Source organism: Berghia stephanieae, chromosome 9 (assembly GCF_034508935.2).
Source record: "Berghia stephanieae isolate SIO BIC M18660-M18661 chromosome 9, UCSD_Bste_1.3, whole genome shotgun sequence".
Lineage (NCBI taxonomy): Eukaryota > Metazoa > Mollusca > Gastropoda > Nudibranchia > Aeolidiidae > Berghia > Berghia stephanieae.
Genome location: NC_088368.1, coordinates 34,309,430 through 34,325,116, shown reverse-complemented (window position 1 = coordinate 34,325,116; position 15,687 = coordinate 34,309,430). Strand labels below are relative to the sequence as shown.

General features: G+C 35.7%; 1 protein-coding gene across 4 annotated transcripts in view; it reads left to right on the top strand.

The window, feature by feature from the left end:
* LOC144980105 (uncharacterized) overlaps positions 1 to 13,764 on the top strand; it is a 23,937-nt gene extending 10,173 nt beyond the window's left edge. For 2 of the 4 annotated variants that reach the window (XM_078927641.1, XM_078927642.1), the window contains exons 2-3: positions 1 to 53; positions 10,870 to 13,764. The exon at positions 1 to 53 is cut by the window's left edge and continues 1,976 nt beyond it. In XM_078927641.1, coding sequence (XP_078783767.1) covers positions 1 to 53; positions 10,870 to 11,120 — 304 coding nt within the window. In that variant the 3' untranslated portion in view covers positions 11,121 to 13,764. Of the gene's footprint in view, positions 54 to 10,869 lie in introns of those variants that run through there. The other 2 variants (XM_078927639.1, XM_078927640.1) reach the window with 1 other exon arrangement.
* The last annotated feature ends 1,923 nt before the right edge of the window (positions 13,765 to 15,687 follow it).

Below are 15,687 nucleotides of genomic sequence, written 5' to 3'. Positions count from 1 at the left end.
ATCCAGTGAATTTCTTCAGATGACTGATTATCTACTTTCAAAGACTCTTGAAGGTAAAAAAAAATCTGAAATAATTTATTCCTAGTCTGTATGCATTTGCTCATGAAACCTTTTCACAGAAGTTTGTACATTCAAGTTAAACGTCTTGATAAGGAAACACAAATGAGTTTATTAAAAAGATCATTTCGTTCCAGCCTCTAACTAAGTGCTAGTCCACTTTCATGAAAACGGGCCCAGGGCCCAAAGGGTTCACTTCAATGAACGAAAAAATAAGAAAAGAAACAACACAAAAACAAACAAACAACAAAACAAAACAAAACAAACAAAAAACAAAAACAAAGACAACAACAAAAGAACCCCCCCCAAAAAAAAAAATAACCCAAGAAACAAAACGATTAGAAAGTATAGTGGAGACAAAAGTTATTCTGCTGGCATTGTAACTTATTTTCTGTTTTGTTTGTTTGTTTGTTTTGGTTCAATTTGTTGAGTTTCAATGACATTTTCATTGGGCTAAATATAGAGTTGACTGTCGACCATGGACAGCATTGCAGTCTGATCAGTCGAAAGTCAATATCACGTGATTTGATTTATCATGGCAAAAGTAAGTTCAAATATGAAACGGAACGAAATTTTATCTACACTGAATGCGTTGCTAATTTCCTCTTTGGAAATCTTTTGCGTTGAAAGTATGAAGGATGGTATCTTACCTGTCATCGTGTACTTGAGAGTTTGATATTACCAGCACAATATAGCCGAATAAATCACCGTCTTTACAATGCCCACTTGTAGGCAAGAAACTAACTAGTCAGAGACTAGAAAATAAAATCCGATACTTTTAATCACTTACTTCGCTTAGGCTTAAGACAAGAAAGTCATTTACTAGACTAGTAAAGAACTAAATCTGGTCCGCTAACATAAAATTGAGCCCAGGCCTTAGACTAACTTACTGCAGGTTAGGAAGAAGTTTTCTTTGTCAGCAACAATGGCAACCTGTTGTTTTGTCTCAATATTTCTTTGTAAGAAGCTGATAATCTCATATTTTATGATGACCATAGCATGCACATGGTGGTTACTTTTTGTGTCAGAGTTTGATCTCAATATGTTATTAAATTTACGCCACTTTCTCATTAATTGGTTACGGAATAGTCGGACTCTGATTGTTCACAACTGGAAATAGGTCACTTTTATCAGGAAAAAAAATAACAACAAAAGTTTAGAAATAACTCCCGTTGACAACAACTGAACGCTTTCTGTTATGTGGTCAGTGACCATTTGGGTGGTACTACCCGCTAAACAGGGGAACACTGATTGCCTTGTTATGTGGTCAGTGACCAGTTGAGTTTCAATACTCACCACAGCGTTGTGTCTTTGGCCAAGGAACTCCACATTAGACATTACAGCCAGTTTAACACAGGCGTGAATGTAAACCTGTTTTACAATCCCCAATAGTCTAAGAGTAGTAATTAACCTGTTGATTTTTTTGTCTTTAGGAGTTTGGAGGTATTCTTGATATATTTAGATCATTACAACAGCAAGCTTGATTCATACCAACGCAAACAATTACGTCGCGTAATCAGAATCTATTGGCCAGAGATAATTACAAATATTGATCTCTATGAAAGAACCAAAGTTCAACGACTGAGTTCAATAATAAAACAACAGCGATGGAGGCTATTGGTCGATTTTACGTCGAGAAGATAACATCCCAGCCCAAACTGCAATAACAGAAAATGTCCCTCATGGCAGCAAATAATATTAGGGAGACTACCAACATCAATAGTAACTACCCTGAACCTGGATCTCTCTACATATCAGAAATTTCTGGATTCAGATGAGGCCGAATTAAATCCTAAAGAACGGAGAAATTTTGCAGTGCCCTCCGTACTAAAGTCACAACAAGATCTTGACAGCCTCAAAACTCTGGCCCAGGACCATGACCAATGGAAACAATATTAACAACATGGATGGAGAGAGCAGCTATACTCATCGACTATGACTGAATCACACAATTTTCAGCAAGCGTCATTCGGACTGCGAGGCTTACTACTACTACTACTACTACTACTACTACTACTACTACTACTACTACTACTACTACTACTACTACTACTACTACTACTACTACTACTAACTATACTACTACTACTACTACTACTACTACTACTACTACTACTACTACTACTACTACTACTACTACTACTACTACTACTACTACTACTACTACTACTACTACTACTACTACTACTACTACTATATTAATAATAATAATAATATAATAATATAATAATAATAATAATAATAATAATAATAATAATAATAATAATAATAATAATAATAATATAATAATAATAATAATAATAAAATAATAATAATAATAATAATAATAATAATAATAATAATAATAATAATAATAATAATAATAATAATAATAATAATAATAATAAAATTGATAGTCTGGTGTCAATCGAACTGGCAACAAAGACAAAAGTAAGACAAAAGGGGAAAAGTTAAACAGAGATCAGGAGTAAACCAAAGAGCAATATAACTTTACATTTCGTTTGAAATCACTTTTTAAAAAACTATACAGGATCTCAGCCAAAAAGGATAGCTAACATAAAATCGCTTGCAAAATGAACAGTTTTATATAAACAAACGGGAGGCAGGATTGGATTATTTTGATCAGTACTGATCCGCAACCCATTCCAGCTCGTGTCAGGGTCCACGTAGGGGCATTCTTCCCCGCCCGCCTCCTGGGCAACGGTTGGAGTATTCCGAAAGGAACTTTCTAACCGGCTGATGACACGAGTTTCTATGTGTCTGAGGTGACGGATGAAGGGAGGAATCAACCACCGTGGCCAGATTGCCCTAGTTCACGCAATAAGCTGTGCTAGCCCCATGACGCTGGTGGGGTGAAGGGAAACTGTCACTCTACAAAGATACCCTCCTGGACTCCCAGCCTAGACACCATTAATGGGTGGACAGAGCTCATAGCCTTGGAAAGCAGTCTGTCTAGGAGAAGGAAAACTCCAACTTCAAACCACCACTGCCTTGTGGATCTGGGAAGATGAAAGGCTATGGAATCACATCCAGAGAATAAAGAACCGCTGAAGTCGGAGTCGCAGAGCCGAAAGGCGCAAATAGTCTGGAGAGGGAAACCAACCCAAAAATTAATGTGACACGCATCCTCCTCACAATGATGGACAACAAAACTGTCGGACGATATGGCGCGAAGTCTGGGGATTCCCGCCGGACGGACCTAGCGTCGAGCCCTGATAAACAGGGTTCACCCAAGCGATCTGGTGGTACCTTGCCCTCCTACTGTGGAACCAGGGTAGGAGATGCAAGGTTACGGACTACTGGAACTATCAAATTGCTACAATGGAATGCAGAAGGGATACAACATAAAAAGACTGCCCTCTCCAAGTTTCTTCAGGATGAGAAGATAGATATTGCCTGCATACAGGAGACACACCTCACAGAAAACATTAGGTGTTCAATAAGGGGATATCAACATTTTAGGAAAGACAGAAAAGAACGGAACAAAGGTGGAGTAATCATCTTCGTCAGAAATGACATAGCGACAAATGAAATAACGACAGATGAATCTGTTGAAATATTGGCTGTAAAAATTACCAAAAACAAATTGCAATACACAATATATAACTGTTACAGCCCACCATCAGAGAATCTGCCAATTGAAAACATAAGAAGTGAAGAAGAACAGTTCATTGTTGTGGGAGACTTCAATAGCCACTCCCCAAGCTGGGGATACAATGACTTAGACAGAAAAGGTGAAACCCTTGAAAATTGGGTTACAGACAGTAAGCTTCAAATTGTCAGAAATGAAGATGACCCAGATACATACTTCTCAAGAGCATGGAAGACAACATCAACCCCAGACCTAACTCTCATATCTGAAGATCTCACCGGAAAAGTCAGTAAACAGATAAAGGAACAACTGGCAGGAAGTGATCATCGTCCCATTCTGGTTGAAATAACTGAAGAATATGCAAAAGACAGAAAGGCACCACCTCCGAGATGGAATTATAAAAAAGCAGACTGGACTCTGTTTTCAAAGTTGACTGATAGTTATACAAAAGAGATAAACTGTAAAACAAGGAATGTAGAAAAATCAGCCAAAGCTTTCACAAAATCAATCATGAAAGCTGCAAAAGAATCAATCCCCAGAGGATCAAGAAAGGACTACTGTCCAGGATGGACTGAAAAATTAGGAAGTCTCAACAGCCAAGTCACTGAACACAGAAAAAAAGCAGAGAGAGAGCCAAATGATGAGAATATGGAAATTTACAAAGAGGCTGAAAAAACTCTCAGGAAAGAAACAATAAAAGCAAAACAGGAAGCATGGCATGAAAAAACCAGACAACTTGACTACGACAGAGACGGAAGAAAATTATGGAACCTAACCAAAGCTCTAAGTGGACAAGAAAACAGATATGCTGCACCATCAGTAGAAGATGATCAGGGGAGGATTCTCAACAAAAAACAAGCAGCAAACTGTTTTATGAAGCAGTACTCAAGTGTTGGGAGTATACAGATTAGAAAAGAACGAAAACGAGAAGTCCACAAAGAATTGAGAAAACACAAGGATACACCCAAAGAATCCACAGATGATGTCATGTTCAGTTCGATTAAAAAAGAAGAAGTAGAAATTGCCTTGAAATCTCTAAAAACGAACAAATCACCAGGTCCAGATGATGTTACTAATGACATGTTGAAACACCTAGGAACCCTCACAAAGAGGAAAATGAAACAACTGTTCAATGCAAGTTGGAAACAGGGTAAACTTCCACTCAAATGGAAACAGGCAACCATGATACCAATTAAGAAGGATGGCAAGCCAAAAAATAAAACCGAAAGCTACCGGCCAATAAGTTTGACAAGCTGCTTGGGTAAACTGATGGAGAGAATTGTTAATCGCCGTCTCCAATGGTATTTAGAAAGCAATAAGTTGATATCAGATGAACAGGCTGGTTTCAGACAATTACGCTGCACAGAGGACCAGATAACATACATCTCGCAGCTGATCGAAAATGGTTACCAAGAAAAAAAACACACAGTCACAGTTTGGGTGGATATGGAAAAGGCATTTGACAAAGTCTGGACAAAAGGACTACTTCTCAAACTTAAGAAAGCCAACGTTTCACACAACATGTTTGCATGGATTAAAGATTACCTCACAAATCGAAAAGCAAGAGTCCAATCTCAAAACTCTAAAAGCAAGCTAACGAACATGACAAATGGAGTACCACAAGGCGGGGTTCTCTCACCAACCCTCTTTGTCGTTTTTATCAATGACATCTGCGAAACCAAATGCAGAGGAGTAAAAGCAGCCATGTATGCAGATGACCTTGCACTGATATGCACTGAAAGAAATTGGTACTGCAAAGGCCAGGATACAGATGACTCTTGATGCTTTGAGCAAATGGACAAAAGACTGGGGTATGAGAGTAAATGCTGATAAAACCACATACACAACATTCAGATTATCAACCAAAAAGCAATCTATGCGATTAACTTTAGATGGAAAGATTCTGAGAGAAGACCTTATGCCTAAGTATCTAGGAGTGAAATTTGACCCTCGACTCACTTGGAAACATCAAATAGATGAAAGTCAACAGAAAGGGTACAAGAGAATGCAGCTTCTCCGAAAACTTGCTGGAACGCAATGGGGAGCAAACTCAAACGTCCTGAAGAAGACATATCTTGGATATGTAAGACCTGCAATAGACTATGCCATATCGGCATGGGGAACGTGCTCACAGGCTCAATTTCAAAAGGTTGAAAAAATCCAAAACCAATGCCTACGCGTGATCACTGGAGCAATGAAAACAACACCAATTCACAAGATGGAAACCCACACAGGAATAAAACCTCTCAAAGAACAACGAAATTTAAAAATAGTGACACAATTCTCAAAGATAAAATTCATGGAATCCCAACCACTGCATCCAAGTACAATGGAAAAGAAAGAGAATCGACTCAAAAGGGAAAACTTCATCGCCTTGGGACAAAAACTAGAGAGCGAATATAAAGTGACACCAAAGGAAGATATTGCCCAAATCAATGTCCCAAATCTCAAACCACCACCGTGGAAAAAGAAACAAAAATCCATAACCATCAACAAGAAAAACATTCGAAGCAATAATGACAATGCTCAAACCCTAAAGATGATCGATAAAAAATACCCAATGACCAACTGGATAAGAGTTTATACAGATGGCTCAGTTTCCGGCCCCCTCATGAATGGAGGTGCTGGTGCACTCATACACTGGACAGATAAAACAGAAACAAAAATATCTGTATCAGTGGGTTCAATGTGCACAAGTACTAAAACTGAAGAAAAAGCCATCCTCAATGCAACAAAAGAACTATCCAGAGATCACAGAATATACGGGAAAAATGTGGTTTACTTGACAGACTCTGATGATGCTCTCCGGTCTATTGAAAATTACCAGGACTCTGAAGCCGCACACACTGTGGAGGCCCTTGAGGGCTTATCTGATAAAACAGGAAAAATTGTGCTGCAGTGGATTCCAAGTCATGTAGGTATATATGGAAATGAAATTGCCGATCAACTGGCCAAAGAAGGAGCCCAGAAGGAACAACCGAAGTCGTCAATCACTTACCATCAGCAAAAGAAAATAATAAAGCTAAAAATAGACAAAGAAAGGAATGACACACACCTAGAACACAACAAGCAGGATCCAATCCATGCCATTCAGCGAAGTAGCCAAGTCACTCTATTCCGCCTCCGAACAGGACACAATAGACTAAGAGGACATATGTTTACAAAGCTAGGTATTGGAACAACCCCTTATTGCCCATGTGGAACCGACCATGAAACCACTTTACATGTGCTTATGGATTGCCCATTATACAACGTGCAACGTTCGAACCACTGGGTCACCCCTACAACACTCAACACAAAGCTCTATGGTGAGGCTGAGGACCTAAAGCGGACCACAGACTTCATAGCAGATATCGGACTGCAGCCATAGATGTCCATCAGAGGAACGAAGAAGAAGAAGAAGAATATAAACAAACTAGTAAAAATCCCGCAATTTCGCGGGGCAGGAACTATTTTTATTCGATATTATACCCACCATCATTTAATGAGGGCAGATTGGTAAACAATGTTGTCTGTGTAACTTGGTAATCCTCTGTTGATTTTTCTATGTGGCCCAACATGAAGTGTAAGCCGCTATAGCCTCTGACCCGTGACACAGCAACATATAGTTGTCCGTGTGTGAAAACAGGTTGTGGTAAGAAAATCAACTGCGAAAATAAACCTGAAGTAGCAGACGTGAGCGGAGTTGAAAGACGATCCTGGGATCGAGAACTTACCTTACAGTACAGTACTCTGGTGATCATGTTTGGTGGCGTTTGGAACCATTTTTATGCACCTCCACTGGAGGTGTACAAAAACGCACCATTTATATGCGCCTCCGTTGGCGCTGCTGGTTGATTAATGGAAATGTTGCTGCTTGAAGCTCGAAGGAGAAAATAACGATAAATGTTGAATTTTAAGCCTCAATTTAATAGACGAAGACATACTGTGGACGTTTCTGATTTCCCCTTTATCAACAAAACACGACGAATAAGACACTAAGAACGAATGAGAGATGTGTAGTGTGAATAGCGTAGATAAGGTAAATAGACATAAACACTGATGGGATAGGAAGTTTTTGAAAAACAACAAAAACAAAACAAAAAAAAAAAAAAAAAAAAAAAAGAAGAAGAAGAAAAAAAAAGAAGAAAAACCCCCCCAATAAAATGACAAAGACGCGGTAAACGAATACACTGATGATAATGATAAAATATTATAAAATGATAACAATCGACGTTTACATATAACTGCACGTCGATAACACATTGAATGGTACCGATGATGTTTTTAAAAAATATAATAATAAATAATAATAATAATAGATTAATTTAAGGTTTTAAATATATGTCCAGTAACTATAACAACGAAAATGATGTCTTTCTCAATAAAGTAAACTTTAAAAAAATATGTAAACAATGGGATTGAACCCAGTACTTTCAAGTTTAGAGTCTGACAGCTTATCCACTGCCCTGCGGAGACACCTGACTATTCATAACATTTAATAAGATCTTTCTAAAACCTTATTTTACCTTCAATGCAACTTCTATTTTCTTGTTTTAAATTTCAATTTTTTTAGATTATTATTATTTTTAAATTTATTACCAAAGAAGTTAAACCTGAGTATTATCCACCCGAAACCATCTCATTGAAAGCATCAAAGGGGCAATGATAATACTTGATGTCCTAAATAGATGAAAACTGTTGAAAACTTAGTGTAGATCTGAAATCCTTAAAGTAATTAAGTGAATACATTATTTCGAATGCGACGATTTGCGTGAAAACGCCAAACTGACAACTTTTTACAGTGTCGAAATTGGTTGTTTTTGATAGTGTTAGTGTCGTCGATACATATTTCATGATATCGGTTTTACTCAACAAACTTTCAAACTGACTTTAAATTATAAAAGGAAATCAAATTATCTGTTTATCTATCTGTAAAAAATACATTTCTAATTTTCAAATCTTTCAGTAGAGTTGTGCGCCGTATAATTTATTTTATTGACTCAAATGGCACAGTGTTCTCCACAAGGCTAGACTTTATTTTTTTAAGAAAGGATTTTCAATTCCATTGTATTTATCTCCCAACAACAGTCTACACGTTTTTATATTCACTTTCTAAACTGCATTACACAGTTCCTCCCCGCCTCCTCTCTTTTCACTTAATTAATTGCGCACCTTTTAGAAATATCTAGCATTCTATTTTAATTCGATCTTACTTACAAAGGAGCATACTAATTTCCTGCCAACTAATGTTTTGTTTATTCATCTTAACTACGCCACTATCACATTATCTCATTCATCTGTGGTGTTTCATTCATCCTGTTTTGTTGATAAAGGGGAAACCCGAAACGTTCATTTAATCTGTTTTTGTAATTAAATCGAAGCTTTATTCAATTTAACATTATTATATATTTCTTCGAGCTTCGAGCAGCAACATTTGCATTAAGTGAATACATTTTACTGGGGATGTAGGAGCTTTCGGAATGTCTCCCCTTTACTTAATTTATGGAAAAACAAACATCCTAGCACCTTTACTAAGACTTATGACCAACCCTAATAGAAAAATAATCCTCCGATCTCGAGCTTACCTTAATAGAAAAAATGATGACAAATTGAATAAATAAACGCCTGACAAAAGATCAACGGTGAAAATACAAATTTAAAGAAGTGGGAATGTATGAGCTTTCGGAATGTCTCCCCTTTACTTAACTTATGGAAAAACAAACACCCTAGCACTTTTACTATGACATGACTAACCCTAATAGAAAAAAAATCCTTCGATCTCGAGCTAACCTAATAGAGAATGAGATTAGCGGAAGAGTAGCGTCCCTTGATTGGACGTCACCTTACAGAGAGAACGTCAAAATGGTTTTGCGCATGCGTCTCTCTCGTCCTCGCTTTCGGTGAAGTGTCTCATGCCGCTTTCACCGGAAGCGAGGACGAGAGACGCATGCGCACAACCAACATGACGTTCTCTCTCTAATAACATTTCCGGTGACGTCCAATCAAGGGACGCTACTATTCCGCTAATCTCATTCCCTATAGTAAAAAAAAACAAACCCCGGAGTGCTTTGCACTACCTTTCAATATTTCACAAATCAAAATGGCGGCTGAAAATCAAAACAATGGCCAAAATCCATCGGTCAACTTTTGGTTGTTCTTCCTGTCGTAAAAACGCCAAACTGACAACTTTTTACAGTGACGAAATTGGTTATTTTTGAGAGTGTTAGTGTCGTCGGTACGTATTTTATGATATAAATGTGACTCAACGAACTTTCAAACTGACTTTAAATTATAAAAGGAAATCAAGTTATCTGTTTATCTATCTGTAAAAAATACATTACTAATTTTCAAATCTTTCAGTTGTGCGCCGTATAAGTTTTTTTATAGACTCAAATAAGCACAATGTTCTTCATAATGCGATATTTTTTAAAGAAAGGATCTGTACACACTGTAATAAAGCTAATATGATTTACAAAGAAAATAATATAATGAAAGTTCCCATCTCAGCCAAATAAATAAACAAATAAATAAATTTAAAAATAAATAAATAAATAAATAAATAAATAAACAAAAGCAAACAAAAGAAAAAAAGTCAGACAAAAAAACCAAAAAAAACACCCAAACAAACAGACAAATAAACAACCTCCTCCCAAGTAAAACAAAACGAATAAATAAACAAAAACAAAACAAGCAAACTAACAAACAAACAAACAAGAAAATACAAAAACAGAAACAAAGCAAGACAAAAACAAAACAAAACCAAAAATATAAAAAAAATCCCAAAAAACAAACCACAACAACAAAAAAATACAAAAAATATACCAAAAAACAAAAGAAAAACAACAAAATAAACAACAAACAAACAATCCCCCCCCCCCAATACAAAACAACCCCCCAACAAAAAAACAAAACACAAAAAGAAAACACATATAGTCTACACACAAAGAAAAAACAAACAAAACAAAACAAAACGGATGGAAGGAAAGAAAGCTATATTGTGGAAATGACAAAAGATTTTGAAGTGTGTAGAGCAGATACAAATCCTTAGACTGATTTAAAATTGGCCGGTCCGGAGAGAACACTGTTTACCATACTCCATTGGTTTAGAAGAATTTGCTGAACGCAATGTAAATCTGGTTTATGATATAAATTGCATTGGAAACATTTGCACAAAAAATAATTTTATTTTGATAACGTGGTGATTTTGTTTATTCATTTGTTTTCTCTGCTGTTCTCAGCTGAAGTAACAGCCATGGCCATAGTCTACACCAATGAAAAGGCTGAGGAAAAAGCAAAAGAATCTCTGCCCAATCTGAACAAACCGAACAACGGTGTTCGGAGTTTCAGGGCAGAGGAGAATGGGTTTTCACAACGACAGGATGCAAAACCGGTGACTGACCTGGTTGGAACTGAAATCATCGACGTCTACTTTTCGGAAAATCTCGAGAATGCAGTGACCTTCTTCAAATTCCTGGCGCCTGATGAATAATCAAAATTGTCTTTTGGTTTTTGATATTTTTTTTTGTGCTTTTTTTTTTCTTTTCTCAACATTTTGATTTTATTCTTAGTTTTGATACCCCGAACCACTACTTGCATTGAATTAATTGAACATTTGATAGACGTGTTGACAGAGTGGAAGTAGTCTATATACATGAGAATGATTTATGTATTCATTTATTCCAAATATCTATACAATCTGTATAATGTACTCTGTGATCTCCGCTTATAAGACAAGGTGCTCTGCTACTACACAAGGCAGAGGAGAATGGGCTTTCACAACGACAGGATTCAAAACGACGTCGATTTTTCTGGAATTTTCGAGAATGTCGTGCCCTTCTTCGAATTTCCGGCGTCTTGGTTTTGATTTTAATGTTTGCTTTGGTTATTTAAATTCAACATTTGGATTTTATTCTTAGTTTTGATACCCCGATCTCCGTTATAATTACTTCTTTCAATCTTTATAATAATAATTCTTGCCATAATATGTATACAATATTTTTTTTTTTTAGCAGTCGCTAGCATTTTGTAACGATGATGCCTGATTAGAATGATGCTCTGCCTTGCTAGGCAAAAATATTGCATTGAACTCTGGGTTGTGACCATGTGACGAATATTGATATGAGACACCAGCATCAGCATTGTATCCTCGTGTAAGACATTTTGAACAAATCAGTCCACTAGACTCGGGTGTAAAATAAGCACATACATGACCTGACAAAAGACATTGGGCAACCACTACTTGCATTGAATTAATTGAACATTTGGTACGACGTGCTAAGGACATGCAAGATGATAGCGTGGAAGTAATCTATATACATGAGATTGATTTACGTATTCAATTATTCATAATATCCATACAATCTGTATAAATATACACTGATAAAATCACATTGTGAAAGATCTTTAAAATTTGCAGGGCCTCAAATTTAGAGCAGTTTGCTCGAGTACATAGGATTTTTAGACTCAAAGTATTCTTTTAAAAACACTTACATATGTAAATTTTAAACAAATAATATAAGATTTGATCATTAGAAGTCAAGAAACGTGACATAATCTGCTTTTTTTAATAGCCTCTATATGTTCATTGGTTTTTAACACACTCAACCCTAACACCGACTATATCGGTAGTTTTCCCGGGTTACTTTTACACCATGTCTATTTATTACATTTTTCTGAGACTTATTATAGTGTAGTATCAACACTATTGCTTTTAGTTTTTGCATGTTAATGGTAGTTGAATAAAACTATCTATGCACATGCTCCATTTTCAATACATTTTTAAATCCAATTTTGAGAAGTAGCAAAAATCTCTAGGATTGACTGAGTTAAATGATTACAAATCAAAACTCAACTTATTATACCATTTTAATGTCTCTATTTATGTCCCTATTATTAACTAGACGTGTAACACATTTTTGTATTGTATACTTATAATATTTACTTGCATATATTATTATGTATAGACCCCTCGTTAATATTTGTATGAAATTGTTTTTATGTTTTTAAAAAATATTCTCGAGATTTTATGGTAAAGCACCCAGAGCTTTTTACCGAGAATATGCAATATATACGCGCACTTTGTTGTTGTTGTTGTTGTTGTTGTTGTTGTTGTTGTTGTTGTTGTTATTATCGGAGTGGATATATGTTAGTACGGGGTATTTTAAATCTGTAAAATCTCTTTCATTTTCTTGAAAACAAACATTTTTTTCTGGCAATAATGAGGATCATCCATTGAGAGGGGGAGGATGGTGAGGTGACTTTCCCGTGTCTGGGACGAGTAAGAGACCTATGCACATTTGACCCGCGAATCCTCGAAGTCTTGGGCTTGGGACTTGATGTTTATTTATGGTAGTCATTCGTATTATAGGGGGTGGAGTGGGGGAATGGGGAGTGGGTCAATCTTGCTGTTTATTCTTTCCCTTTTGTTGTCCTTTTTAAGGGTTTGCTCTCAACTTGTTAGTCCTCTCATGTTAAAATCCACTCGACATCTATCATCTTTTGTCAATTATTTTTCTGGCGCCGAGAGAATTAAAACTGGGCTCTAAGAACACTTTCTGTCAAGATTTAGGATGCACTGGAAGGAGAGGGGGAGTTGGTCCCTGTGCTAAATAACCTTTTGATAGTGATAATAATATGTGGTTGCATATACTGGTGGTGGAGGCAGTAATACAAAGTACAGAAAGTCTAGATACGATCGGAATAGGGCAGAGAAATGGAGACGGCACACCTTCTACTCTGCCGGTTCCAAACTCCTGGGAAAGGTGTATTTGACCAGTCCTTTGGAGGACTTATAATGAAAAGGTTACATATTGAATCATAAGGTGCATAACTTTATTCGTTTCAGTTAGTAGCAGGATGTATACCCTATGCAGATTCTTAAGATTATGGGACGGAAAAGAGCGAGGAAAGATAATCTTTGATTGACGACCAGCATAACAGATGTAATAGGGTTACAAATACCTGGTTGTCAGTCTGTGTGTTGTTTGTTAATTCTAAAGCAGATTCTGTAGCTTTGTGCTATGTGTTTGATGGAATGTCTAGTTGTGTTTCTACGCTAGATTGCATCCATTCAATAGTATCGTGTTACATGGCATCCTGTTGTATGAAATTATGAACTAACATTCCCCCCCCCCTCTCTCTATCTATCTATCTATCTATCTATCTATCTATCTATCTATCTATCTATCTATCTATCTATCTATCTATCTATCTATCTATCTATCTATCTATCTATCTATCTATCTATCTATCTATCTATTTACCTATTCATATATCTATCTATATCTATCTGCTTGTTGGGTTATGCACTATTTTGATTTGGTTGTTGTTGTTGTTGTTGTTGTTGTTGTAAAATGGATAATATATATATATATATATATATATATATATATATATATATATATATATAAATATATATATCACCTATAACTTCCAAACGGTATTATTTCTGAGTTAACCAAATAACAAAATGGGTTTCATGCTAAAACGATTGGTCATTACATGTGAAATTATAGATTTTGTGAGTTAACAGATTTTGATCATTCTCTTTAATAAACATACAAAAGAACAAACGAACCAAAACTCAACAATTTCTATAGTTTGGTCAGATTATCAGATTTTAATCATTCTCTTTAATAAACACAAAAAAGCTCAACACAAGTCTTTGTTGTTTTGTCAGTTTAATAGATATTGATCATTCTCTTTAATAAAACATAAAAAAACCTCAACACAAGTCTTTTGGTTTTGTCAGTTTTACAATTTTCAATCATTCTCTTTAATAAAACACTAAAAACTCAATTGGTCCTATAGTTTGGTCAGTTTACAGATTTCAATCATTATCTTGAATAAAACACAAAAACTAAATACAGTTTTATAGATTTTGTGTATAAAATAAATTTTGATCATTTTCAATCAGCCCGACATGATACCATTTTGAGGAAATGGGTAACAAATTTATATGACTTTAAAACAGGTTGTTGTTGTCACGCTTGAACGATTGCCATTTAATGAAACAATAATTTTGTTCCTTAACGCTTATGTTGGCATGGGCTGAATGACAAAACAAAAACAAACAAAACAACACCCCCAAAAATAATAAATAAATAAAAAAAGCAACAAAAACAAACAAACCATAACCCCCCCCCCCCCCCCAAAAAACACCAAAAAAAAAAAAAAAAAAAAAAAAAAAAAACAAACAAACAAACACAAAAAGATAAAGAAAACAACACACAAAAATAAAATAAACAACAAAATAAAAAAAAAAAAAAAAAGAAAACAAACAAACAAAAAACCCCCCAAAAAACAACCCCCCCCCCCAAAAAAAAAAAAAACAAAACAAAAACAAACAAACAACAACCCCCCCCCCCAAAAAAAAAAAAAACAACAAAAAAACAAAAACAAACCCAGACTAATAAATAGAATGGACAACATAAGATAAAAATAATCTTATGGTGGCATAAAACAACGGGTCGTTCCGTTGCCCCAACAGCATCTAACACCTTAAACTTAAATAAAATTTGTCTAAGTGTTACTAACAGTAACAGTCGTGGGATAAGTTGACTGGGATTTTTTATATAATTTTATTACTTATGGAATAATCCAGTAGTGACGAATAAGTGCGAAAAGGTCTTTGTCAGCACTGACGAATAGGCCCTATGTTCATCAGTACTGACCAATTTATTACTATCATCATCATCATCATCATCATCATCATCATCATCATCATCATCATCATCATCATCATCATCATCTACCCTCGTATATAGTTCTCACTATTTCGAGGAAATCGGTGTAACGTTAGTAAAAGAACAGGATGTGAAGTTTGCACATACACCAACAAGAAATGATGACACCTCGGCAACTGTCAGATCAAGAAAGAATACTGTGATGATCATATAGATAGAACGAATTTTACGTCAATCAGGTCTTTGTTTTGGTTATTTGCCATCCATATTTATGAGAAATTCTCACTAAACTGCATTAACTCGACTATATTATAGAAAAATTAAAATAATTGAGCTTTATATAACGCAACTAAATGTGCTCAAAGTGGTTTT